This window comes from Amphimedon queenslandica, unplaced genomic scaffold, assembly GCF_000090795.2.
Source record: "Amphimedon queenslandica unplaced genomic scaffold, v1.1 AMPQUscaffold_13460, whole genome shotgun sequence".
Lineage (NCBI taxonomy): Eukaryota > Metazoa > Porifera > Demospongiae > Haplosclerida > Niphatidae > Amphimedon > Amphimedon queenslandica.
Window position 1 is genome coordinate 11155 of NW_003546304.1, and position 26981 is coordinate 38135.

Below are 26981 nucleotides of genomic sequence, written 5' to 3' on the forward strand. Positions count from 1 at the left end.
CTGAGCTTATTTTTTCATTTGTACAGTTTTAGAGAAGTCGACAGAAAGATGCTTTACGCAAAAGTATCCCTTCTTTTTCTTGCTGCCTTTGCCCTGTTTTGCTGTTTCGCTCCAACTGCAGATGCTGGTGGAACGTAAGAATTTTTTTTTTAATTTTTGACCAGGCGCAAAAAATCTATAGCCCGGCCGACTCATTTTTGCTTTTTATGTAGGTGTTACTATTCAGTGTCCCACATAGGATCTTACAGGAGATACTACAGGACGTACTATAGATCTCCTCGCTATTACTACTATCGCTGTGGCTGGTGGGGCTGGAGAAGATGTCGCGCCACCTACTATGTGTAAGCTATTTAGGCTAATGTGCATTAATTTTCACTTGAATGTAGATTGCTGCAAGTCATAAATTTATATTATGTATAATAATTATTATTGTTTGCAGGAATATCTATTACACATATTCGACTGTCAATTATCGGATTCAGTACCATTCTCAAGGTTATTGTTGTTCAGGATATTCTGGATCAAATTGCGACCGTATGTAAAATTTAATGTACAATAACCATTAGATCTTGTGTCTTAATTCTTATAGCAATTTGTTACAATTCTTGCAATCGCTGTACAGGGTGCCTTGCACCTTACCGATGTCAGTGTCAAGCTGGTTATACAGGAAGCACTTGTTGCAGTGGTGAGTTTATTTTATTATATTATTTTGCAATACAAGAGACTAAATGGCATTATAAATGTAGTTGGACTTATAATTCAATGTAGACTAAGCCACTCCATTTTTAACCTTCTTTCTTTCCATTACTCCAGACTATAATGAATGTAATGTGAAGAATGGTGGGTGTGAACAGAACTGTCACAATACAGTTGGTAGCTTCTACTGCAGTTGTCGATCTGGTTATTCTATTAGCTCCGATAATCTTCATTGTACTGGTAAGTTATAAAAATTAAAATAGAGATGTGCATGGGAATATGCATCCATTATATAGATATCAATGAGTGTAATTCTAACAATGGTGGTTGCAGTCAGCACTGCCACAATACACATGGTGGGTACTCGTGTTCTTGTGATTCTGGTTATTCTCTAGCTGGTGGACAGACATGTGTCGGTATGCTTATTTTTAAAAATGAGATATGATTTGATTATTGTTTTTTCTATTGTATGCAGACATCAATGAGTGTAATACTAATAATGGTGGGTGCGATCAGAACTGCATCAACCAGCCAGGAACATATCACTGCACTTGTAACACTGGCTACACACTCAGCTCAAACTTGCACAGTTGTGTAGGTGAGTCACGTTACATGCATTTGCTGATATTGCATCACTTGATTTTTGTGGACACACACAGATGATAATGAATGTAATAATGGAGTGGCTAATTGTAATCATTACTGCTTCAACACTGATGGCTCATACCTATGTTATTGCCAATCTGGCTATGAGCTAGCAGCTCAAGGTGACTCAGATACTTGTGTTGGTAAGTGTGCCAATAACTCCTTATATGGTGATCACATAAATGCACTTTATAGACACTCAGGAATGCAACAACAACAATGGAGGATGCGATCAGAACTGTTTCAATACTATTGGTAGCTACTACTGTACCTGCAATAATGGATATAACCTTACAGCTGATGGACACTCTTGTATTGGTATGGAAAATCTATACTCTCTCTCTCTCTTTTAAATATTTCTATACATCAGATTTTAATGAGTGTACCAATGATGCTCATCTCTGTGAACACCACTGCTACAATAATGTTGGTAGCTATACTTGTGACTGTATGATTGGCTACAGTCTTGATCCTAATGGCTATGATTGTCACGGTAAGAATGAAAATTTTTGTCACTACTTCACTTGAAAATTAAGAGTTTACCAAGCAATAACATAAGTTTAATACTTGTATTTTTTTAAATTCTAACAAATAAATTCACTTATTCATGAAAATTTGAACTCTCTAAAATTACTTAGTGTATATTTGTATCTATTTATAGATATCAACGAGTGTTTGACTAACAATGGGGGATGTGAAGAGATATGTACCAACACTAATGGATCCTATGTCTGTTCCTGTAATATTGGGCATCTCCTTGATGAGGATCTTCATGGCTGCTCTGATCACGATGAGTGTGCTACTAATGCTCACGACTGTGATGAGACTAATGGTATCTGTCACAACACTCATGGCAGCTTTTACTGTACATGTGAGATTGGATACAGGCTTGATGCTGATAACAGGACATGCAATGGTAAGCACTATTAATTATATCATTTTGGGCCTTTCATGCTGATAGAAGTAATGCACATTGAAGCAAAAAGGCCTTTAGTACATTCAAACTAATTTTAATTGTGTTATTTTTAAACATGTACAGTACTATATGCATCAGTGAATTAATAATGATGCCAAATTCTCTCCTAACCATTATAATTATTATTGTTTTCTATCACAGATATCAATGAATGTGCTGAGCACTCATCAGGCTGTACTCAAGTCTGTAATAATGACATTGGTAGCTACCACTGCACATGCTACACTGGCTTTGAACTAACTGCTGACAATCACAACTGTACTGGTAAGGGAATACAATGTATCTTTTACTTATTTAATAAATTCGTCATTATTCAGATATCAATGAGTGTACACTTAATACTGATGGTTGTGAGAGGTACTGTCACAATCTCATTGGAAGCTACTACTGCTCATGTCAAATCGGGTATCAAGTTGCTGCTGATTCTCACTCTTGTGTCGGTAAGAAGACCTCCCATTATTTATTGCACATCCATCAAACAGCTAAAATGTAGATTCTAATAGATCTAATTTGTACAGGATATAGCTCTCACACATAAAAATGAAAACAATTTTTTGGAGTATATATTTAATATTCCTTCACTTCTACACCACTATAGGTCAGCCCTGCATACCACAGCTACCAGCTCCAGCCAATGGTCAGATCAACTGCACTGGTGACCAAATCACCAATGAGAACTGCACCTTCTCTTGTTCTCCTGGCTATCAGCTGATGGGATCCAGAGAGCGTCAGTGTCAACTCACCAATGAATGGACAGGAGTCCATGCTTACTGTCAAGTATTGAGTTGTCCTCCATTAGAGGCAACAGCGAATGCTTATATCTACACTAAAGCATGCTCTAGTGATTTTGGGTCCTCCTGTGAGATACGTTGCAATGATGGGTATTACATTAACGGGACCACTCCCTACTATCAGAGGTGTCTTGTCAATGAGGCCACTAACACTGTTTACTGGAGCCCATCACCTGTCTGTCAATGTAAGCAAAAAGCTAAAATTAATACATAGTTTTGTAAAGGCATTAGCATGCACATATTTAGGATCATTTTTATGTTTTTTTTGTGAGCATTATCATGCATCAGTTTATGACTGAACACATTATCATTTCACCACATACTTTCTAGGTTGTATTCTGTACTATACAATTTTTATACTTTCATGTACATCCATTATATTATTTATTCCTATAATTAGATGTTCCACCTTGCCTCTCCAATCCTTGTCAAAATGACGGAGTCTGTCACGAGGCCAATCCTCTTAAGTACTACTGTGATTGTTCTGGTACATACCACACTGGTAGTGATTGTGAGATCGGTTACATTGATATCCCCAACCTACCGATCATAAATATCAACACTCCATATCCTTTCGTCATCTCAGCTAAACCGGATGCCAACCTTGCTGTCAGTATCTCCTCTTCCATATCTACTCTTAGCTTCTCTGACTCTCAGATCTTGTTCAACTCCTCCTATCAGTCACACACACTGACAATCTCAGCCTCCACTGCTGGACTGTATGTACTTCAGTTCTCTATCTCTGGACCAGCTGCCTCTACCTTCCAAACACCATCTCCCATACTTGTCATTGTTACTGATTCATCTGCTTCTCATACACCTAACAATTACTTTACAACCGTTAATCAGCCCGTGGGTCAGTTAGCTCCTGGTTGCTGTAGTCCAGGTGGTCAGCTCTACCAGTGCCCTTACTCCACTAACACTGTCACCTTCCAGTCCAGCTGTGGTTGGACCATTGACGACGAGGGTAACCATGAGACTCGTGGCATTGTCTTCACGACTGGCAACGGAGTCTCTCTACCATTCTCCATTGCTGGTATAGAGCTTGCATTTGATGGCTACAATGTAGTGTACAGTCTTCCTGATGACAGCACTTCATGTGGCAGCTGTGCCTCTACTGGCTCCTCCTGCTATCAATACGACATGACCTCGGCCGATCTTGTAGACCTCCTCTCCTCAAACTCAATAGCTAAGACCTATCTCTCTGGAGCAGCCAATCTCATTCCTTCGTGGATCAGTTTCTCAGTTGGCGATGCCAATATCACTGGCCAGTCATTCTCTCTCTCTGAATACACTGTCTATGTTAGTACTGGGGCTAATGCATACCTCATTCCTGGTTGCTCTTCCCTTGGTCTTGATCCCAATGGACTCTACTCTGTATTCAGTTACAGGGATCCCATTACGATGGTCGTTAACAGTCAAACCAAGTCCTATAACTCCGGTCCTCCGGTTTGTTTTGCTATTGATATTTGTCAAGGAGCCGACTCGTCAGTTCATGTCACTATACCAAATGAAGCTCAGTCACAAATACTCTCTCTCAGTCAATTCCAGGTACAATATAAAATTAATAATAAAAGTACTCAAAAAATTGCTTCAAAAATATCCTATGTCAATAGATGTACATGTACTAATGTTTTTAAATTTTGAATTGATTCCGATCAAAATTGAATTTTTTACAAAAATATTTAATTAGCCATAATAGTATTACTTTTATAGAGCATTCTCTATTATTTGTCTCTCTATATAGACATACATCAGTAATGGATGGCAGTTCACATTGAGAGAGGCTGAAGTTAAAGATGGAGGTGTACCACCTCCTTCAGATCTTCCCACTGATTACTGGGTAGATGGAGCTACTGTACAAACTGCCTCGGTCCTTCCTGACTTTGACGTTCGTTTGGACATGGACACAATGAAGAGCTTTTACTCTCAGCCTAATGTTGGGGTCAATCTTTTAGTATCTGGTGGCTTGTATCACAATGACAGACCAACTGGAGCTGAGGTCAGTTTATGTACATGTACTTGCAATAAATGAATGAGTGTTCTATTATTATAATGCAAGAATATTATTGATCATTAGTTTTTTATTATTATTATAACACTTTATACAGATTGAAGGTCTAGTGATTGGTGATGTTACAGTCCTGGTCAATATGACACTCCGTGGAATGACTGCTAACATGACTTTACTAACTACTAGTGCACCAATACTCTTTACCATGCCAAGTAAGATATTAATAATAATAATTAATTGCTATTCATAATGCTTTTTTCTTTTCTTTCTCTCTTTTATTAATTGCTCCTTTTCCCTCTCTTGTAACAGGTAAAACTGGTGCTGGATCACTTGTTGGCAGTGGAGCTGCAATGAAGCTTAATCTTTTCACTCGTCCAAATGACAAATTCTTCCGTAACGTCCTCACTCTTCCAGACGGTCAAGGAAGCTGTCCACTTGATGCCTTCTTCAGTCTCAATGCCCAAAACAACATCAATTTCATTAGTCTTACTTCCACATGCCTTGGACTATCAATGATGGGCTATAATCTTCCTCCAGGCTCCATTAGATCAAATCTCTTTATCTCTGGAGCTTCAAAACCCACTGTCCCATCACCTACTTATGGCGCATCACCTTTTGTTGCTCATGCTTACGTGAACACTGATTCCAACAGGCTCCAATTGAATCAGTTTGTGACAGTCAATCAGCCTAGCACTGGCCCAGCTGCCTCTATTGCTTTCTCTAACTCAAACTCAGTCACTGGCTCAATTCATGATGCTGATATCTCTATCCTTGGAACTCTCTTCAATACTCCTCTTGTTTTCACAGACTCTGGCTTCACTTTCCAGACCACTACTAATCTATATGGACAGTATGCTGCTGACATCAGTGGTGCAATGATGACAACCGAGGGCAGATCCTGGACTGACTTTAACCTCACTCTCAGCGGCCAGTTCTCTGGCAGTACAAGTGGTTTTGTGACAACCCTTCAATCCTATGTGTACACGTTTACTGATGAAAGGATAGCAGAGGCTCGCTCTCGCTTGACTGTAGCTAGCAGTGCAGTCGATCGCAGCTCTGATGCCATCAATGCATTCAACCCAATCATCTCAAATATACAAAACAGCAGGGGAGCCTTGCAGCAGCAGTATGAGGGTGCTCAAGCTCAATATGAAGCTGCCAATGCCTCATACTATGCTGCTATGAGTGCCGTGGCTGGTCTAAGCGTAAATGCACACAACATTTACTCTGAGCTCCTCAAAGTCTGCCCAGACCACACCTGCATGAAGGAATGCTTCTCTTCGTCATTCTGTAACTCACTGATGACCGACACTTACATTGCAGAGCATGGAATCGGCTCAGAGGTCAGACTTGAGCAGCTACTCCAGCACAAGACTATGCCAGTAATGAGAGAGGAATGGACTACTGATTATGTTTGTCAGATCATAACAAAAATCAAAGGATGGGGAAGGATTGCCTTTGACCAGAGGTGTGCATATACTAACATATTTGAGCTCTCCCATCGTCCCCACCAACAAGCATACCACACTAGCGTTAACGTATCTAGAACAGTTTCAACAGTCGTTGATACACACAAGTATAGTGTGACACAGCCTCAATGCACTAGGGAAAGCTGTGGTGGCATGGCTTACGATATTGACTGCCTCTACCAGACTGCTGCCTGCTCTGCTGCACGAATGCCAGTATACAATTCCCTCAATGCAACCGAGAAAGAAGCAGTCATGCCTTTTATTAACTTGATGGTTGCAAAGCAGAGCTTGACTATTGCAGAGAATAGACGTGCTTATGCCCAGCACTTGTACATGACAGCACAAAATGATGCTAGTGTTGCCACTGCTTTATATCAGAGCCTCCAGAATCAACTAGCCCTTGCACAGTCTGCTAACCAATCTGTTGCTGCAGCCGAGTCTAATCTCCTAGCACTTGGAAACTACCTCTCCAATATCAATATCCAGACACTTCTGTCTATCAACACCATCTCCTTTACAACAAGTATCACCACTGCTTCACCTCAAGTCCTCCCTATAGCAATAAGATACACCATAGCTGGTCTCGGGTCACATACTGTAAATGCTAATGCACAGTTCACTGCCTCTGAGGCTGTACTAAAGAGAGAGCTTGCTAAAATCATATTGAATGACGTGGGTAATAAATTGAACCAGCATATTAGCAAACGCTCAGTCACTCTTCCCACATTCAATGAAAGGCAGTTTGAGGAGAGGTGTGCCATGGTGAACTCTGTTAAAGAATATATTGAACAGATCCATACCTCACTTCTCATGACAAAGCAACACATGATGACCGCACACAGTAACATCTCCACCACAATCGATAGCCTAAATGATGTCATTAACTATGTACCAGCAGATTATCCAGATATCAACATGACATACCTTGCTACAATGTACAACACTATTGTCTCTGTCTCCGATTTGACAGCTCAAGCCATGAGTGCACCCGAGATTGTATCAGTTGTCAATGGATCTACTCAACTTAGGAACTATCTTGCCACCACAAGGAGCAACTTGGAGATTGTGTCAACCATGAACTGGTGGGCAAGCATGGAGAGTGCCTATCAGATGGGAAAGATCTCGTCCATAGCTGGTCAAACCTGTTACAGTTTTAGTGACTGTCTTAATGTTGCTGCCGTCACCATAAAAGAGGTCCTTCAAGATAGTCCAGGAACTACAGCCCAGTCTTTACTCTCATCCCTACCAAGTGCAAAGACTCAATTGCTCAGTTTAGCTTTGAGTGCCTCTCTTAACATAACCCAGGTCCTCAACCAAGGACTACTCATCCTCAACACAACTAATGATATCATAGGAATGGACTACTGGTGCTCTGGTCTACCAGTTATACCAGATCCACTCAACCCATCACTTGCTGTTGAGCTTGGCAATACGATCACCATCAGTTGCAATGCTAACTCCAACTTACCCCTCACTTACAGCTGGAAGAAGGACGGCTTTGTTGTCTCCGGTCAAACTTCAAGCAGCTTCACCAAAACTAACGCTAATAAAGATGATGCTGGCCAGTATCAGTGTCTTGCCTCTAATGCAGTTGGTACCGTAGAATCAACATTTGCTGAAGTGGTTGTATACATTCCTCCAGTCATTACACAACAACCATCAGACTATGAGACGTATGAAGGGAATGATAATGGTGGCTACTTTACCTGTAATGCAACTGGACACCCCATACCATCATTCCAGTGGTATTTCCGTCCACAGAATTCATCTGATTGGACGATGGTCTCTAACACAAGCAACGTCCTTATTGTGCCCAAGCCAACCAAAGCCAATCAAGGATGGTACCGCTGTCATGTTATGTCCAGTGTCAATCACCTCATCTCTTCTCCTGCTTATCTTAGCATTCTCAGAGCTAATGCCTCAAAGCTAGTCTACACCATCACATTTACAATGAACGTCACAACTGCAATACAAATTGATGGTAGTGGTAATGATGAGCCTGTTACACCTCCTCCTACACTGGGTACCTTAGAGTATTTCCGTAATGAGCTAACTCTTGGTAATGCATCAGTTGATCGCCTCCAGATTGGTTTCAGTGTTGATAACAATATGCTTCAAGTTCACATTGATCTCTCTGCCCAATATCCATATCGTCTTGATCAAACAATGGAAGTGCAGGCACCCATTGCTCTTGGCTATGAGAAGGACCTTAGAAATGCTCTTCTCGAGTTGGAGAACAAAGTGCAGAACGGTATCTTCTGGTTTGAGTTGGATGGAGTTTATTATGAGACTGTCCACCAAGCAGCTAGCATTGCTGATCTTGTCTACTGGTGCCCAGAGGAGTTTGTCCTTAGATACAGCAACTTCCTATGTGGTAAGCCAAATCTAAAACTTAGTGTAATAACAAAATGTTTTAGTCATACACAGAAATAGGAATCAGTTATTTACAAATTTTTTTTCTTTCTTGCAGTGTCTTGCTCTCCTGGTACATTCTATTCATCTGTCAATAGATCCTCAGAGTGTATGCTTTGTCCAATGAACACCTACCAGGAAATGGACGGGTCTACAACATGCAACAGATGTCCACCATTGTCCGAAACATTGGACGCTGGATCAAGATGGGAGGCTGACTGCATTGGTAAGAAAAGACAGAGAAAGTAGTATAAACTGTTTTGTACTAATTTTAATTCTTTATATTGAGTTTTTCTCTTTTATTCAAAGGCTATTGTCATCCTGGTTATAATTCAAGCAATGGTCTTGAGCCTTGCTCTCCTTGCCCATTCTGTGAGTTCAATGATGAGTATAGACAGACCTCATGCATGAGCTGTACAGATGCTCATATTAACAATGGAACTGCTGGCTGCTATCAAAGTCAGTTAGATCTATAATATAAATGAATTTATTTTAATTATTATTTCTAGATTGCTCAGATAAAACCATTATCCCCAGTGCTGTAAGTTTCAAATTATAGCTATGTGTACTGTACCATTTAATACAAGCACACACAATGATTATTTTCCTTCAATTCCATGCCAAAGTTTTTGATTATAATTGTTTCATATGCTAGGGTTATCATATGACTGTTATAATTCCTGTTGTTGCTGGTGTTATAATTGCTGCAAGTAAGTTCTCATACTATGCTATAAGTGACATCATTACTTTATTATTTTAGTCATTGTGATCTTAATTATTGCTGTTGTTGTGGGACTTATCAGAAAGAGAAACAAAGTAAGAAGTATACTGCACTTTCTGTACTCATTTTATATTTGTATATTTAAAGTCTGATTCTGCTTTTGGCAAAGTATCTTCTAAACCTCGTGCTTCCATTGCCTCACCCAATGATGTTTTAAGTTTGATGCCTCATGCAGATCCAGTCAGCAAATATGATGTGGATGAGTGAGTTGATGTTACATATGCATTATATTACACATTTAAATTTAATCTTTATTTATTATTTATTATTTTGCATTGTTTAGAAATGAAGAGGCAAATGACAATGAAAGAGAGGTTGTGAATCCATTATTCCTTGAGAATGAGCAGCAGGAGTCAGCCTATGAGTCTCTCTCTCATCTCCAAATGAAAGTGAACGAGGATGAGGGTCCTACATTTGAAAAGAAAGAGATGATGGATCCATCAACTGTTGATGATGATGATGATCGTTATACTGTAACTACTGATAAAATGCCTTTATCTGATGAGTTGAAAGGAATCGGTGGCCTTGCTGGACGAAAAGCAGCTTTGTTTGGAAAATAACTAAAAAACCTATATATAATGTCCTTTATAGATGTCTTTTGTTTTGTCTTTTGCCATTTTATTATGTTCATCTTATAATTTATTTTGTTGCTGCTTTAATTATGGTAGTATTATAATGATTATTATTCGTATTATAAATCTAATAATAGATCTATGCTATGATGCAATGCCATAATAAGACTCCGCCTTACAGCTCGATCAGCACTCAGCAGTGAATCCGTGATTTGGATATGAAGGCTCGTATGAAGGTCTTTTCTCTTCTCCTAGTTTTTTGTGTAGGGATATGCTACACTGAAGGATCAGCAGTGTAAGCTAAGACAACCAGTTCGATCTGAATAGAACCTCATTGGCATTGTTTCATTATAGATGTACTGTCCTAAAAACGAGACAAGCGTCAATTAGTGCTGCTACAACTGTTTACTCTCAGAGCTCTTACAGTAAAAGTTGTGGTTGGTGGTTGTTTAGGTGGTTGTTTAAGAAGAGGTGCACAGCCTATAAAGCAAGGTAAGAATTATGAACTAAAATGAAATTTAAAAACAATATAATTTAAATCTTATGATAGATCATCAATACAGTATGTAACAAATTATGTAACTGAGTACTATAAAAGTCAAGAGTGCTGCACAGGATATAGTGGAACTCCTCCTAATTGCTCTCGTGAGTTGTATCTCTCCTAATGATTTTAAATTTTTTAATGTAACATGTACAATAGCTGTCTGTAATGATCCTTGCTCAAACTGTGCCGCTTCTTGTATTGTTCCTGGTATATGTACCTGCAAATCTGGATATACTGGTCATGACTGTTGTACAGGTATAATCATTAACATGATAAAAATGCCACACCTTGCATCTCATAACAGATATTAATGAGTGCTTGTCTTCTAATGGAGATTGTGAGCATCAATGTCATAACACTGATGGTAGTTTTACATGCTCATGTCCTACTGGTTTGAGTCTAGTGTCACACACTGCATGTCAAGGTATGATGTTTTTATAACTACAAGTAAACTTAATGTGTGTATCTTTTTTAGATATTAATGAATGTGCATCCTCAAATGGAGGTTGTTCTCAAATTTGTAAAAATACTCCTGGAAGTTATTATTGTGAATGTTATCCTGGATATACTCTTGGTAGTGACAGCCACACGTGTAATGGTAAGTACCTCACAACCCCTTGTGTTACAAAAATTTTCTTAAAACACTCCTAAACTTGTTGCGGAATGAGGCACTAATGAATAATTATGATAATAGTGGTGTGACTCTGTTTATTACAGATAATGATGAGTGCAATGATAGCACTGATGCATGCAGTCAAGTATGTCATAACACAGTTGGTAGCTATGCGTGTAGTTGTAACTCTGGATATTCACTTGCTACTAGTGATCACAGAACATGTACTGGTATGCGAGATAATTAACATACACAAATTATTATTACATTATATTTGATTTTATTTAAGATATAAACGAGTGTTTGGATGATGATAATGGTGGATGTCATGGAACTTGCACTAATACTGTTGGCAGTAGAACTTGTTCTTGTAGCAGTGGATATGTATTGACCAATGGAAATGAATGCCATGGTATGATCACTGTTATAATGATTATTAAACCTTCAATAATTGATTGTATTGTAGATAAAAATGAGTGTTTAGTTAGCAATGGTGGATGTGCTCAAAACTGTCACAATACAATTGGATCATTTACATGTTCTTGTAATGCTGGCTATGCATTGAGTAGTAATGGAAAAGGCTGCATTGGTTTGTAATATAGACATAAATATTTATTATAAATGCCAGACAATCAGTGACTGCATTCAGTGGTAAAAGAAGACAGAGAGTATTTATCAGGCTGTTTTGTACTAACTTTAATTTTTATAATGAGTTTTTCCTTTTGTTTAAAGGCTATTGTCATCCTGGTTATAATTCAAGCAATGGTCTTGAGCCTTGCTCTCCTTGCCCATCCTGTCAGTTCAATGATGAGTATAGACAGACCTCATGTATGATCTGTACAGACGCTCATATTAACAATGGAACTGCTGGCTGCTATCAAAGTCAGTTAAAACTACAATGTGAACAAAGGTTTGATTTTCATTTCTAGATTGCTCAACTGAAACTGTTAACATCAGTACTGTAAGTTTTAATTATAGCTATAATAGCAATTTTTACTGTATCATTGATTTACGAGCACATAATAATTATTTCCATCAATTTCATGCCAAGCTTTTAATTATAATTGTTTCATATGCTAGGGACCTAATATGACTGTTATAATTCTTATTGCTGCTGGTGTTATAGCTGCTGCAAGTAAGTTCTCATACTATGCTATAAGTGACATCATTATTTTATTATTTTAGTCATTGTGATCATAATTCTTGTTAAGGGACTTATCAGAAAGAGAAAGAAAGTAAGAAGTATTGTAATTTCTGTACTCATTTTATGTTTAAAGTCTGAGGCTCCTTTTTATGGCAAAGTATCCTCTAAACTATGTGCTTCCATTGATTCATCTAATGATGCTCTTAGTTTGTTGATAGATGAGTGAGTTGATATTGCATGTACATTATGATACACTTATTTATTATTTTGCATCGTTTAGAAATGGAGAGGCAAATGACAATGAAAGAGAGGTTGTGAATCTTGAGAATGAGCAGCAGGAGCCAGCCTATGAGTCCCTCTCTCATCTCCAAATGAAAGTGAACGAGGATGAGGGTCCTACATTTGAAAAGAAAGAGATGATGGATCCATCAACTCTTGATGATGATGATAATCGTTATACTGTAGCTGCTGCTGATACCTTTATCTGATAATTTGAAAGGAATTGGTGGCCTTGCTCGACAAAAAGCAGCTTTGTTTGGAAAATAACTAAAAAACCTATAATGTCCTTTTTGCTTTGTCTTATATCATTAATTCTCAGTGTTCATGTCATAACTTATTTCACTACTGCAGCTTTTAATATTAATTATGGAAGTATTATAATGACAATAATCATACTATAAAAATAGATCTAGACTACACAGCCAAGAGTTAGCATGTATGATACAAGGCACTGCCCAAGATAATGAATAAAACCTGATTACAGTATTGATACAGTCTGACAATATCATTGCTGAATCATGCATGTTGTTCTGGCTGAACCAGCGCATATTCCAGTATGATTGTATCAAGGCTGATAGATCAAGCTAGGGTCATTGCTATGTTAGCTGCCCAAAATTCATGATTCAGGTTGCAATAGGCCGGATCAGGACTGACATATTCATGATTCAATAGACACAAACTCTGGGCTGTGTACGTGTGTAAGCCGTAGACAGGTAGACTCCGCCTTACCACGCACCTTAATTCCAAACATGGATGCAAAGTTCTTTTCTCTGCTCCTGGTTCTTTCACTTCTTTGCATGAGAATAAGCTACACAGAAGGATCAGCAGTGTAAGCTAAGACAACCAGTTCGATCTGAATAGAAACCTCATTGGCATTGTTTCATTATAGATGTACTGTCCTAAAAACGAGACAAGCGTCGATTAGTGCTGCTAAAACTGTTTACTATCAGAGCTCTTACAGTATAAGTTGTGGTTGGTGGTTGTTTAGGAGGAGATGCACGGTCTATGAAAGAAGGTAAGAATTTATGGACCAAACTGAAATTTTGACACAATATTTTACAATAGATCATCAATACAGTATGTAACAAATTATATAACTGAGTACTATCAAGGTCAGGAGTGTTGCACAGGATACAGTGGAACTCCTCCTAATTGCCCTCGTGAGTTGTATATATCTCCTCTTATTATTGATTTTGATGTAACACAAAAATAGCTGTCTGTAATGATCCTTGCTCAAACTGTGCTTCTTGTATTGCTCCTGGTATATGTACCTGCGATCCTGGATACACTGATAATGACTGTTGTACAGGTATAATCATTAACATGTTAAAGAAATGCTGTTGCATCTCATAATAGATATTAATGAGTGTTCATCCTTTAATGGAGGTTGTGAGCATCAATGTCAAAACACTGTTGGCAGTTATACATGCTCATGTCCTACTGGTTTCAGTCTAGTGTCACACACTGCATGTCAAGGTATGATGTTTTTATAACTACAAGTAAACTTAATGTGTCTAAAATTTTCCTAGATACTAATGAATGTGCATCCTCAAATGGAGGCTGCTCTCAAATTTGTAAAAATACTCCTGGAAGTTATTATTGTGAATGTTATCCTGGATATACTCTTGGTAGTGACAGCCATACATGTAATGGTAAGTACTTCACAACCTCTTGATTGTGTTCTTTATTGAAAACGGGAATTTTTAAAAATATTCATAACTTTGTTGTTGCTTAAAGAGACACTAATGAATAATTATAATTATGGTGGTGTGACTCTATTTTTAGATAATAATGAGTGCAGTGCTGGAACTGATGCTTGTGGTCAAGTATGTCATAACACAGTTGGTAGCTATGCATGTAGTTGCAACTCTGGATATTTACTTGCTACTAGTGATCATAGAACATGTAATGGTATGTGAGATACTTAACACATAACTAACATTATAATTGGTTTAACTTAAGATATAAACGAGTGTTTGGATGGTGATAATGGTGGATGTCATGGAACTTGCACTAATACTGTTGGCAGTAGAACTTGTTCTTGTAGCAGTGGATATGTACTGACCAATGGAAATGAATGTCCTGGTATGATCACTGTTATAATAATTATTAAACCTTCAATAATTGATTGTATTGTAGATAAAAATGAGTGTTCAGTTAGCAATGGTGGATGTGCTCAAAACTGTCACAATACAATTGGATCATTTACATGTTCTTGTAATGCTGGCTATGCATTGAGTAGTAATGGAAAAGGCTGCAATGGTTAATATTATAATTAAAAGACATATCACATTATTGTATGTGTATAATAATAGATATTAATGAATGCAATACAAACAATGGTGGCTGTGAGCATACCTGCACAAACACAGTTGGTAGTTATACCTGTTCATGTAGAACTGGTTACTTGCTCTCCAATGGGCATTGTGCAGGTACAATGTATGTCATAATGACATAATACTTTTATTCATAATATTTTCAGATAAAAATGAATGCAATAGCAACAATGGAGGCTGTAGTACTACTTGCGTCAATACTGTTGGTGGTTACCATTGTGAGTGTAATTCAGGATACAACCTTCAGAGTAATGGAAAAACATGCCAAGGTACTATCAAGAAATCAATATATCGTTTTATGTACATATTAGATGTGAATGAGTGCTCCACTAATAATGGAGGCTGTGCTCAGAATTGTGTCAATACTGCCGGTAGCTATCACTGTACTTGTAATGCTGGCTATACTTTGTCTGGTAATGGGAAAACGTGTAATGGTAAATGGAATGATAATAGTGAAAAATTAAAATTATCATTAACTGACAGATAATAATGAATGTGGCAATCAGAATGGAGGATGTGACCAAGTGTGTACTAATACAGTAGGGAGCTTCACCTGTTCATGTAATACTGGCTACACACTATCTAACAATGGAAGAGACTGCAATGGTTTGTAATATAAACATAAATATTTATTATAAAGATTATTTTAATGTAGATATAAATGAATGCAATACAAACAATGGAGGATGTATGCAAAATTGTATCAACACAGCTGGGAGCTACTACTGTACATGCAACACCGGGTATTCACTGGCTAATAATCAGCGTGGCTGTCAAAGTAAGCTCTACCCATTCATTTATCTGTAATATAGAGTATTGTATAGATATTAATGAGTGTAATCAAGGAAATGGTGGATGTGAACAGACTTGTACTGACTCTAATGGCAGTTTCACATGCTCTTGTAACACTGGGTACCAGCTAGTATCAGGAAAGCATTGCTCTGGTATGATACCATTATATGATGATAATGCTTTTATTTTGATTTCAATTAGATATAAATCAATGTAATTCTAATAACGGAGGATGTGAACATACTTGTATTAATACAGTTGGTAGTTACTCCTGTCAGTGTAATTCTGGCTATAGTCTTAACAGTGATAATAGTAATTGTGATGGTAAGATCATTAGTTTCTCATTGCAACCCATCACATTTGATTTAAGATATCAATGAGTGCAACACTAACAATGGAGGGTGTCAGCATGTTTGTCAGAATACTGTTGGTAGCTATAAATGTTCCTGTAATGCTGGATACACTATAAATCTTGACAATAAAACTTGCTCATGTAAGAGAATGTACAAAGTAATATATATTCTAAATATTTTTAATTTCATAGTTAATTGTGATGATTCTTGTCATCATTGTATCTCATGTACCTCTCCTACTACATGTTCCTGTATCAGTGGATGGATGGGTGATAACTGTTGTACAGGTAAGTAATCAAAAGGATAATTGACACAAGAGCAACTTTTCTATTACAAAAGGTCATTTTTGTAAACAAGCCTTTAATCCCATAAGTCCCATCTCAGCAAATTTTTTGCTGTTGATGTTTTACCATTTAAGCATGAGCAATGAGATTCATCTTATTTGCTGAATATATGGAATGCAACTGATCCTAAATTCATAGCAAGTATTGCATCACTCCATGTAACTTATTCTTGACCTCAGTCTGCACTGCTCTGCTTATTCTGCTTTACAAATCAAAAACATTTGTAGATAAAAATGAGTGCTTGACAAATAAAGGTGGGTGTGCTCATCAGTGTCATAATTCAATGGGATCATATACATGCACATGCAACCATGGATATCAGCTACAACCTAATGGAAAGACTTGTATTGGTTAGTTATTGACAGACCATGTAAATGAATTGATGGTGCACTGTATAGATATAAATGAGTGTTCAAATGATGATGATAATGATTGCAATCAATTATGCAGTAACACCCCTGGGTCGTATACATGCTACTGTAATACCGGCTATGAATTGCAATCAGATGGTGCCACTTGTGTTGGTAAGTACTTACTTATATAGAGATCTATTCTATTCCTATCATTCTCAGATACTAATGAGTGTCACAACAACAATGGAGGATGCAATCAAACCTGTACCAACAACATTGGTAGTTATACCTGCTCTTGCTCAGATGGATACACTGCTAGTGGACATTCTTGTAATGGTATGTAATTATTTTAACTGAGCTACCTGTATAATGATGTTTCAATATATCTAGATATCAATGAGTGTTCTTCTGCTAGTACTAATGACTGTACACATACCTGCTATAATACAATTGGTAGTTATGTGTGTGATTGTAATGTTGGCTATGTACTTGATACTGATGGACTTACTTGTGTTGGTGAGATATGTATATGTGTGTGTGTGTGTGTACTATTGGTGTGTGATATATTTTGATAGATGATAATGAGTGTAATAGAAACTATGGAGGGTGTAGTCAAAGGTGTATTAATAATGTTGGTAGTTATAGCTGTGAGTGTTTTCAAGGATATATTTTAGATGATGATAGTCATAATTGTTCAGGTACATTAATATTATATTGCTTCATGCTTATTAATATTATCTATGATTCACAGATCACAATGAATGTGCTACAAATACACATGCTTGTGATCAGCACTGTCATAACTCAAACAGCTCCTACTACTGCACTTGTGACAATGGATACAGACTACAGCCAGATGGAAGAACATGTGAAGGCAAGCAAAAAATATTCCAATAATCTAAAATTAATAATAACACTCGATAATAATTATTAGATATTGATGAATGTGCTGAGCACAGTTCAGGATGTAACCAGTATTGTAATAATACAGATGGAGGTAGAATATGCTCATGTTACAATGGATATGAGCTTAGTAATAATAACAGAACATGCATAGGTAAGGAATAGAGACTCATTTGTATCATTATGATTATTATAATAGATATCAATGAGTGTCTTACTAATAATGGAGGCTGTGAAACTACTTGTACTAACACTCCTGGTAGCTACAGTTGTTCATGCAACCCTGGATATGAACTTGACAATGATGTACATCACTGCAATGGTTAGCTAGTACTGTGTCTATAATAATTATTAATTTATGTAGAAATTGATGAGTGTCTTCGTGGCACTGATTTGTGTGAACACAATTGTACTAACACTGCTGGTAGCTACAACTGCTCCTGTGTGGTTGGATATTACTTGGAGGCTAATAATCACAACTGTACAGGTATTATATAGGAATACATTATGCATGTTGTACAAATTTTCACATGTCATCAGATATAATTGAGTGTAACACTGATAATGGTGGCTGCAATCAAACATGTGTCAATGAGATTGGAAGTTTCCATTGTCTTTGTGATTCTGGATACACTCTTGATGATGATGGACTAGGATGCACTGGTAATAATTACAGTTTTATTGTGATCTAGTCTAAGCAAATAAACTTGTCTTTGTATTCAGATATCAATGAGTGTCAGACTCCTAGTCATGGTTGTGATCAGCAGTGTAGTAATACAATAGGCTCTTACTACTGCTACTGCAATAATGGCTATAGACTAAATTCTACCAGTCAAAGAACATGCTATGGTAATATAAAGGTATTGTTATTAATCTGCTTATTGAAGCCTTTTTGTAGATATTGATGAGTGCTCTGAGGATACAGATGGCTGTGCTCACAGTTGTCATAATACAATAGGCAGCTATTATTGTTCATGTAATACTGGCTATTCTCTTGAAACTGATCAGCATGGTTGTGAAGGTAAGAGAATATATGAAGTATCTTGCTACTGACTAATTCTTTCAGATGTCAATGAATGTTTGACAAACAATGGAGGATGCAATCAGACCTGTAACAATAGCATTGGTAGTTACAGTTGCTCTTGTGAGATAGGATTTGATCTACATAATGATCAACATGACTGCAATGGTACAATAAGACATCTTTTAAGCACTGAACTACATCAATTTCTATAGATATAAATGAATGCAGTAGCAATGATGAAAATAATTGTGAGCAAGAGTGCATTAATAACTATGGTAGCTACACTTGTGATTGTTTTACTGGCTATCAATTGGACAGTGATAAATATAACTGCTCAGGTATATAAACACGTAATGTACAAGTTGTAATGAAATATTATCATAGACATCAATGAATGCAGTATTGAGAATGGAGGGTGTGAGCACTACTGTACTAACGAGATAGGTTCATATCATTGCTCCTGTGAGACAGGTTATATTTTGGCAACTAATGGTCATGATTGTAATGGTTAGTATAGTTAAAGTTTATGTACAAATGTATCTAATATTCATTTTTAGATGTTGATGAATGTTTAATGAATTACGATAGTTGTGAGCAAAACTGTCATAACACAAATGGCTCTTACTATTGCTCCTGCAATACAGGCTACAGGCTCAGCTCTGATAACTTCACTTGTGATGGTTGGTATAGAATAATGATTATGAATAGTGCTGTTATAATAATTATTGCTTTTTGCGTTTATAATTAAAGCTGTGGCTAATAGATGTAGTGCTGTACAGAAAGTTTGAGCCAATTGCAATTGTTAGATTTATTCATTAGATAAGTGCTGGCCATAGATGTTTCACTTATTGCAATTGAAGTCACGTTAAAAACGGTTAAATGTTAGTAAATATGACATAAAAGAATTCTTCATGTTATGTATTTTTTGATACATATGTTCTTATATTGTGTAAAAAGTTTGAACTGATTCCAACCAAAATTTGAATTTTTACAAGCTTTTTAATTTGCTCAAAAGTCACCTGTAAATGGCTATAGGAAAGAATTCTAGTTAATACATCAGTATAAATAAATTTGCACCCAGATATTTATAGATTGAATTAAATTTATTTTGAGATATGAAACTAATAAGGCACAGTTTAATGCTTATATGTTTTTAGATGTTCATGAATGTGATGAAGGCATATCAGGCTGTGAACACAATTGTACTAATAGTATTGGAAGTTACAATTGCAGTTGTACCACTGGATACTACCTTGATTCTGATAATCATTCTTGTAAAGGTACTTATAGTAAAACTAAGTCACAAGTTAAATTAATTGTCTTTTATTTTAGATGTCAATGAATGTGAAACAGCTAATGGAGATTGTGAACACAATTGCAATAATGTCATTGGTAGCTATTACTGCACGTGTCGTGAAGGATATGACTTAGATGATGACCTTCATGGATGCACAGGTAGAGTTTAGTTAAGTATTTTATGATGTAAAATTGTAAATGCAACAATGAACATTATAATCACAGACTCTGCATTTTTATTATAGGTCAGCCTTGCTATTTGAATCTTACTGCTCCTGTTAATGGCTCAATGATGTGTACTGGTGTCCCTGATCAAGTTACTGATGAGAACTGCACCTTCTTGTGTGATTATGGCTTTACGTTTTATGGGTCCCCATTGAGAACCTGTCTCTCTAATCACAGCTGGACAGGAGAGGAGCCTTATTGTGTCATTAAACACTGTCCCCGTCTCTCTCCTCCTCCTAACGCTTACATTACAACTAAACCATGTGACAAGGAATACACAACAGACTGTGAAATAAGATGTGTGGACGGTTATTATATTAATGGACGAACACCATTTTATCAGACCTGTACTGTAGATAATACCACTAATGAGGTATTCTGGACTAGACCACCAATTTGTGAGAGTAAGTATATCACTCATGCATTGTTTGAAATAAAAATACTGAATATTGTTTAAAATATGTTATTAGTTACATATAATTTTTTCTTTTATAGTCATTCCATCTTGTGCTTCAAATCCTTGCCTTCATGGTGGAAAGTGTCATGATAGAAATGTAGGCAGTTTTGCATGTGACTGCTCATTGACTAATTACAAAGGAAGCACTTGTGAAGTTGGAATTCTAGAGACGCCAGCTATACCAATACTAGTTGTTGATCAACCGTCACAATTTTTGACTTTAACAGCTCATCCTGAGACTGACTTAAGAGTAGACATAATATCTAGCAGTAGTCAGCTTGAAGTCCTCTCAAATACTTCATTTTATTTATACAATGTACTTCCAAGATCTTATTTCAAATTGATTGCATATGAGGAAGGCATATACACAATCAGTTATAATGTATCAGGAACTGATGCTGACTCGTTTGAGACTCCACCACCAGTAAGAGTCATAGCAGTGAACAATACTGATGATATCAGTAGAGTAGGAGAATCAAGCAACAGCAGTGACTATGGAATTCCGGATATGCTTACTCCTGGTTGCTGTACTCCATATGGTCTCACATATCAGTGTCCCTATTCAACAAACACTGTCAGGTTTACTTCAACTTGCTCATGGAGTTTTGAGTCTAGCGGAAACCAAGTAACTGATGGTGTTACGTTTGTTTCAGCTCATGGATTGACAGTGCCAGTATCAATAGCTGGTGCTGAATTGATTCAAATAATTTCTGATGGTATTACAAATACGCTACCACAGACTGAGCACTCTTGTAATGAGTGTCCGAGCACTAATAATTCCGATTGCTCAAACTATAACTTTGATCCAAATGATTTTCTCATTTTATTATCTCGAAGACTATTGGGAGCCTCATACTTGAATTATACCGATCAACTGCTACCCTCCTGGCTTACTCTCCGCTTATTACCACAATGGCTAACTGAGAACTCTACTTTTTCTTTCAAAGACTACTCTACCTACTTGAGAACAGGAGACAGAACCAGTGACATCGAGAGCTGTCAGAATTTGAAACTTGGCTCCGACAGACTTTACTCTATTATTATCTACAACAATCCCATTTCAGTTGAACTGGTTGACAAGCTGCACACATACACACCACAACAAAATGAGTCAATATGCATTGCTATTGATCTCTGCAGTGATAGGGATTCCCCTGTACACATAACACTTCCACCAAGTATCCGAGGTATCATAAATAGCTTCAGTCAAATTCAGGTAAATGACATGCACAATTTGTTGCAAAAGGAAAAAATAATTTTATACTACTTTATGTAGGAGTTTGTTCATGAAGGTTGGGAGTTGTCATACGAAGAGGCTGTAGTCTCCAGGAATGGCATTGGTGCTGATGAAATAAATGCAACATTCCCAGAGTCATACTGGAATGGTAGTAGATACATTGACACTGCTGATGTTCTGCCTTCCTTTGATGTTCAACTGAAGATGAATGCCTACAAAAACTTTAATGAGTCTAACATATTTTGGGCAGCTCTTAATGTCACAGGTGACATTTATTATCAGACACAAGTCACTAAGAATAAAGTAAGTGAGGTATTATTTATTATAGCATGATTATCAATTTTACTAGGTTGAAGGAGTGATTGATGGCAGGGTAAGTCTTACTCTAAATATGAGTTTTAGCAATATGACTGGAGAAATGGTTCTAACAACCAGAGACAATCCTACCATTTTTTCTCTTATTAGTAAGTATGAACTTTTTAAAAGTGTATTATGATTTTGTTTTAGATACTGGAGACAATAGTATTCTTAAAGGCATATCAATGAAACTGGACTATTCAGCTGGAAGGAAAGATGAATTATTTTCAAAAGTCTTTCAGTGCGTAAATCGAGCTTGTCCTTTTGATGTCTTTGTTCAGTTACCTGACCTAAAGATTATAGATTACATTTATCTTCGCACAAACCAAATTACCCTTTCAATTGACAGCTATAGGTTTGAAAAGGGAGCACTGGACAATGCGATCACAATCAACTCCTCCTCAGAGGATCCTCTATTGACAGGAGCTCAACTTCTCATAGAGTCCAATCTAACTGGTAGTCAGCTTATTCTTAATCCATTTATCTCACTCAGGCAGCCTGAAACAGGATCAGCTCTCAGTGCTGGGTATTGGAAAAATGGCTCTTTTCTAGCAAAACTTCCAAGAGTGGCTTTCTCAATATTAGATACCCTCTTCACTACTCCAGTTTCTATTGACAGTGATAACGGCCTCATATTTCATGATGATGACATTAGCATTCTCTCATCATATAAAGCTGGCATTACAGGTAGAAGCTATCGACAAAACAATTGGGATGATATTTCTCTGATTATTAATGGTAACTTTAAGACTGGCCCAGATGGTTCATTTGTTAGTGACTTGGAGACGTATGTTCATGACTATGCCAACACTAAAGTGCAAGATGCACGAGAAAGAGTATTGAATGCACAATTAGCAGTAGAACGTACCAAATCATTAATAATGAAATACAACTGTACTTTAGCCAGTAAACAAGCTAACCTCACCATTCTTAATGGTCTGTACACTAAAGCATTAAATAAAGTGACCCAATTTGCTGAAGGCATCAATCAAGCACAAAACTTAATCAGTAGTGCTAACTCATCACAATTGGCAGTACTGCAAAAACTACAATCAATTTGTACTGATTTGCCCTGTCCAGAGATGTGCCTACCAACTGTAACATGTGAGTCATGTGACAATCAGCTATCAATAGACAACTGGGGAATAGTAAACAGCATTCAGTTGGAGGAACTCCTCCAATACCAGAAAGGCCTAGTGACTGAGGAGAAATGGAACATACAGCGTCTTTGTCGTATTATCACAAAAATACGATCCTGGGCCGTGGTGAGTTTTGGACAAATCTGTAGCTACAAGACTGTTTTCAGCAATGTAACTCACGAGGCTGGCGTCACTTATACTGAAAGAGTTAATGTATCACAAATACAAGCAGCTATAGTGGATACGTTAGAGTATATTGCTAATGAGTTTTGCTGTCAGAATGAGATATGTGGGGCCCAAACCTTGAATTATTCATGTGCAGTATCTAATGCAGGGTGTCGTATAGCTCAAACTGCAGCATTAAATACAATGACTGATGCACAGCAAGAACTAGTGACCCCATTACTTCAATTACCGCAGGCCAAAATAAATCATTCTATTGCTCAAGTTGAATCAACTGTGATAGCAGCACAAATAAATGCGACTCAGGTTGCTATTGAACAAACACAAAAAATGTTACAAAATCTTCTTAGCCAATACCAACAAGAACTGGACAACTTGCAATCCATTCAAGAAGATCAACGACTGATACTAACAATTTGGGAGAACTTAAATACGAGCACAATCCAACAACTACTAAGAGTCAATGGGGTATCATTCACAGCTAATATCAGTGATGAACCCACTTCAACATTAATAAATGTCAACATCACTTGTAGCATACCTGTCACTGATACTACTCTGACAATAACCGATACCATTGACTTGACAGCTGGGCTACCATTAATAAAGCGTGATCTAGCTAACAGGATTCTTAATAGGTTAGGGGTACAACTTGAGAATGGTGCTAATAAAAGGAAGCGATCCATTCTCATTCCTTCCTTTAACAAGCAGCAATTTGAGACTAAATGTGCATCACTCAATGATGTGAAAGGATTCTTAACACAGCTCAATCAATCTTTGGAGTATGCACTTGGAAAAGCCCAAGAAATAAAGTCAAATTTAAGTAATGCTGCTGCATCAATTCCCTCAACTCTATCTGTAAATGCCTTCAATTTCTCTCACATAAATTTCAGTTATTTGCAGAGTGAATTCCAGATTGCAATAGAACAGGATAGTTTGCTCACAGAAGCAACAACAGATCCATCGATAGTCAATCTCACGTCAGCTATTACTGATTTACGTCGATCTATTCTATTGCAAAGTTTAGAAATTGATAGCACACACTTTATATCATGGCAGACCAGTATGGCCAGCCTTTACAAGGAAGGTATTACGAGGATAGCTAACACATCTTGCTATGGCTTTACTGATTGTCTCACAGTACTAACAAATGTATTAAGAGACCTTATATCAGATGCTCCATCAGACATAATTGATCATAATTTAATGTCTTCGTTATTGGCTGCCAAACAAGCTCTACTCCAATTGAGTCTCTTCACAAATGCATCACTCACAGAAGCAGCCTCTCTTGATAATGGAGTCAATGATATTGTGCATCATATAGAGAATGCACAGTATTGGTGTAGCAGACTACCAATAATAACAGAGCATCCACAGAGCACGGTACATGTTGTGATGAATGATACACTAACTCTTGAGTGTGCTGCTCAATCAATTCAACCTATGAGGTATCGCTGGAAGAAGGATGGGTTCACACTGCAGATTTCCTCTTTTCCGACGTTGACGATTGATGAAACAACATTATTGGATGAGGGACAATACCAGTGCACTGTTATGAATAACATTGGAACAGTCGGCTCGCATTTAGCTAATGTTTACATAATTGTTCCTCCTACTATTGTGCTCTCTCCCTCTGACACCATGACATTTGAAGGCTCTGATAATGGAGGATGGTTTGCATGCAATGCCAGTGGGCACCCTACACCAGGATACCAATGGTTTTATTCATTAGATAAGTCCAACTGGACTCTAGTTGAAGATAGTGCAAGTAATGAACTGGTTGTATTTAAGCCTACTCTTATTCAGGAAGGCTGGTATCGGTGTCGTGCTTTTATTGGAGATTATGTCGATTATTCTGAGCCAGCATTTTTGATAGTTCGCAGAGCAAGTTTCAGCACTATTAACTTTCCCATTGAGTTCCTAATGGTTCTTCTTAACAGAAATCCTTCAGTACCTACTAATAACACTGACAGAATAAAGCATATGTTATACAATAAGCTAAGGAATCACACTCTAACACATGATGATCAAATTGAAATCAAAAATTTTGAACTTTTGTATAGTCACAGTAACTCAAGAGTCACAGTTGATACTGGATTCTACTTTGAGTTTGATTATTCTATTTACATACTTATATCTGATCAAGCTGATCTTGCATTGCCTCATATGCTCAACCTCATTCAGAGCACATTAACACTTGAAGGAAAAATGGGAGACATTTACTTTGATATCAGTGATATATCATACATCTCACTGAAGCAGTCTCTATTGATTGGTAATTTACAGTATCTTTGCCCTGCTGGTCAAGGCGTAACCGATGGGAACTTTATATGCAGTAAGTGATGTGATGTCATGTATCATGTAATAATTTCAATCTTATTATTAGTTGATTGTTCTACCGGAATGTACTCAGATTTCACTGACATAGCTACGCAGTGTGTTCCATGTAAGAAAGGATCATATGGTGTTGATATTGGTCAGAGTCAATGCACATCCTGTCCAGCTGGTTATAGTACTCTTAATGTTGGGTCCACATCAGAAGAAGAGTGCTTAAGTAAAAATAAAAAATCAAATCCTTTTTAATTAAAATAATTGTCAATATAGAGTTGTGTTTACCTGGTCAGAATTCTACTACTGGGACAGTTCCATGCCTCTCTTGTCCACCTTTCACATATGCACTCAGTGAAGGATCGATATTGTGCACAGAGTGTGATGAGAGTGCAATTACAAAAGGAATTCCTGAGTGTCAAATTCCATTTATGACTTCATCGGTTATAGATGAGCCCGATACAAGTAAGCCTATTCTCTATTTCTATGGGTTTAAAATTTGTGATTTTTTCTAACACAGCTGAGACTCCAACATTGGATTCAGAAGTAAGATACAAACACTCTTTAAACATTAAATTAATGCATTTCTGCAATTAAAAGTGGACTTAAGCTCTGTAATTATTGTTATTTTTTGTACTAATTTGCTATAGGAAGGAACATCTAATGATGGAATCATTGCACTTTTTATAATTGTTTTCTCATTAATTGGACTGAGTAA

At 37.1% G+C, this 26981-nt stretch overlaps 2 protein-coding genes across 3 annotated transcripts in view; both read left to right on the plus strand.

Moving 5' to 3' along the window:
* Window positions 1-13286, plus strand: LOC105312253 (uncharacterized). Of its 2 annotated transcripts, none has more exons than XM_019994884.1 (25): window positions 1-134; window positions 213-341; window positions 440-534; window positions 590-685; window positions 814-936; window positions 993-1112; window positions 1172-1294; window positions 1356-1484; window positions 1537-1659; window positions 1712-1834; window positions 2003-2257; window positions 2459-2581; window positions 2635-2757; window positions 2916-3293; window positions 3509-4659; window positions 4856-5110; window positions 5220-5334; window positions 5432-8965; window positions 9062-9229; window positions 9313-9462; window positions 12443-12474; window positions 12594-12648; window positions 12699-12748; window positions 12791-12879; window positions 12938-13286. In XM_019994884.1, exons 1-25 carry the CDS (start codon window positions 49-51, stop codon window positions 13143-13145), a joined length of 7833 nt encoding a protein of 2610 aa, XP_019850443.1. In that variant the 5' UTR covers window positions 1-48; the 3' UTR covers window positions 13146-13286. The 2 variants fall into 2 exon arrangements, with proteins under 2 accessions (XP_019850443.1, XP_019850442.1); XM_019994883.1 differs by lacking the exons at window positions 12443-12474; window positions 12594-12648; window positions 12699-12748; window positions 12791-12879; window positions 12938-13286 and adding exons at window positions 9513-9544; window positions 9659-9713; window positions 9764-9819; window positions 9872-9987; window positions 10068-10494 and having other exon boundaries at window positions 3-134.
* The window catches only part of LOC100634184 (uncharacterized), a 17114-nt gene continuing 667 nt past the window's right edge, over window positions 10535-26981 (plus strand). Inside the window, exons 1-45 of the mRNA XM_019994882.1 lie at window positions 10535-10651; window positions 10711-10848; window positions 10907-11001; window positions 11057-11155; window positions 11205-11324; window positions 11376-11498; window positions 11618-11743; window positions 14899-15021; window positions 15076-15198; window positions 15252-15368; window positions 15419-15541; window positions 15584-15706; window positions 15756-15878; window positions 15928-16050; window positions 16097-16216; window positions 16266-16388; window positions 16435-16557; window positions 16609-16704; window positions 16989-17111; window positions 17160-17285; window positions 17334-17450; window positions 17505-17630; window positions 17690-17812; window positions 17866-17988; window positions 18049-18171; window positions 18217-18339; window positions 18382-18504; window positions 18558-18680; window positions 18741-18866; window positions 18916-19038; window positions 19084-19206; window positions 19254-19379; window positions 19426-19548; window positions 19599-19721; window positions 20199-20321; window positions 20374-20496; window positions 20583-20966; window positions 21058-22235; window positions 22296-22559; window positions 22606-22720; window positions 22764-26270; window positions 26322-26489; window positions 26540-26728; window positions 26784-26809; window positions 26914-26977. Coding sequence (XP_019850441.1) covers window positions 10575-10651; window positions 10711-10848; window positions 10907-11001; window positions 11057-11155; window positions 11205-11324; window positions 11376-11498; window positions 11618-11743; window positions 14899-15021; window positions 15076-15198; window positions 15252-15368; window positions 15419-15541; window positions 15584-15706; window positions 15756-15878; window positions 15928-16050; window positions 16097-16216; window positions 16266-16388; window positions 16435-16557; window positions 16609-16704; window positions 16989-17111; window positions 17160-17285; window positions 17334-17450; window positions 17505-17630; window positions 17690-17812; window positions 17866-17988; window positions 18049-18171; window positions 18217-18339; window positions 18382-18504; window positions 18558-18680; window positions 18741-18866; window positions 18916-19038; window positions 19084-19206; window positions 19254-19379; window positions 19426-19548; window positions 19599-19721; window positions 20199-20321; window positions 20374-20496; window positions 20583-20966; window positions 21058-22235; window positions 22296-22559; window positions 22606-22720; window positions 22764-26270; window positions 26322-26489; window positions 26540-26728; window positions 26784-26809; window positions 26914-26977 — 10210 coding nt within the window. The 5' untranslated portion in view covers window positions 10535-10574. The remainder of the gene's footprint in view (window positions 10652-10710; window positions 10849-10906; window positions 11002-11056; window positions 11156-11204; window positions 11325-11375; window positions 11499-11617; window positions 11744-14898; window positions 15022-15075; window positions 15199-15251; window positions 15369-15418; window positions 15542-15583; window positions 15707-15755; window positions 15879-15927; window positions 16051-16096; window positions 16217-16265; window positions 16389-16434; window positions 16558-16608; window positions 16705-16988; window positions 17112-17159; window positions 17286-17333; window positions 17451-17504; window positions 17631-17689; window positions 17813-17865; window positions 17989-18048; window positions 18172-18216; window positions 18340-18381; window positions 18505-18557; window positions 18681-18740; window positions 18867-18915; window positions 19039-19083; window positions 19207-19253; window positions 19380-19425; window positions 19549-19598; window positions 19722-20198; window positions 20322-20373; window positions 20497-20582; window positions 20967-21057; window positions 22236-22295; window positions 22560-22605; window positions 22721-22763; window positions 26271-26321; window positions 26490-26539; window positions 26729-26783; window positions 26810-26913; window positions 26978-26981) is intronic.

Coding starts and splice junctions, on each gene's coding strand:
- LOC105312253 (XM_019994883.1), top strand. CDS start 49: ATGCTTTACGCAAAAGTATCCCTTCTTTTTCTTGCTGCCTTTGCCCTG. Junction 342..439: donor TGTCGCGCCACCTACTATGT/GTAAGCTATTTA, acceptor TATTGTTTGCAG/GAATATCTATTACACATATT. Junction 1,835..2,002: donor TAATGGCTATGATTGTCACG/GTAAGAATGAAA, acceptor ATCTATTTATAG/ATATCAACGAGTGTTTGACT.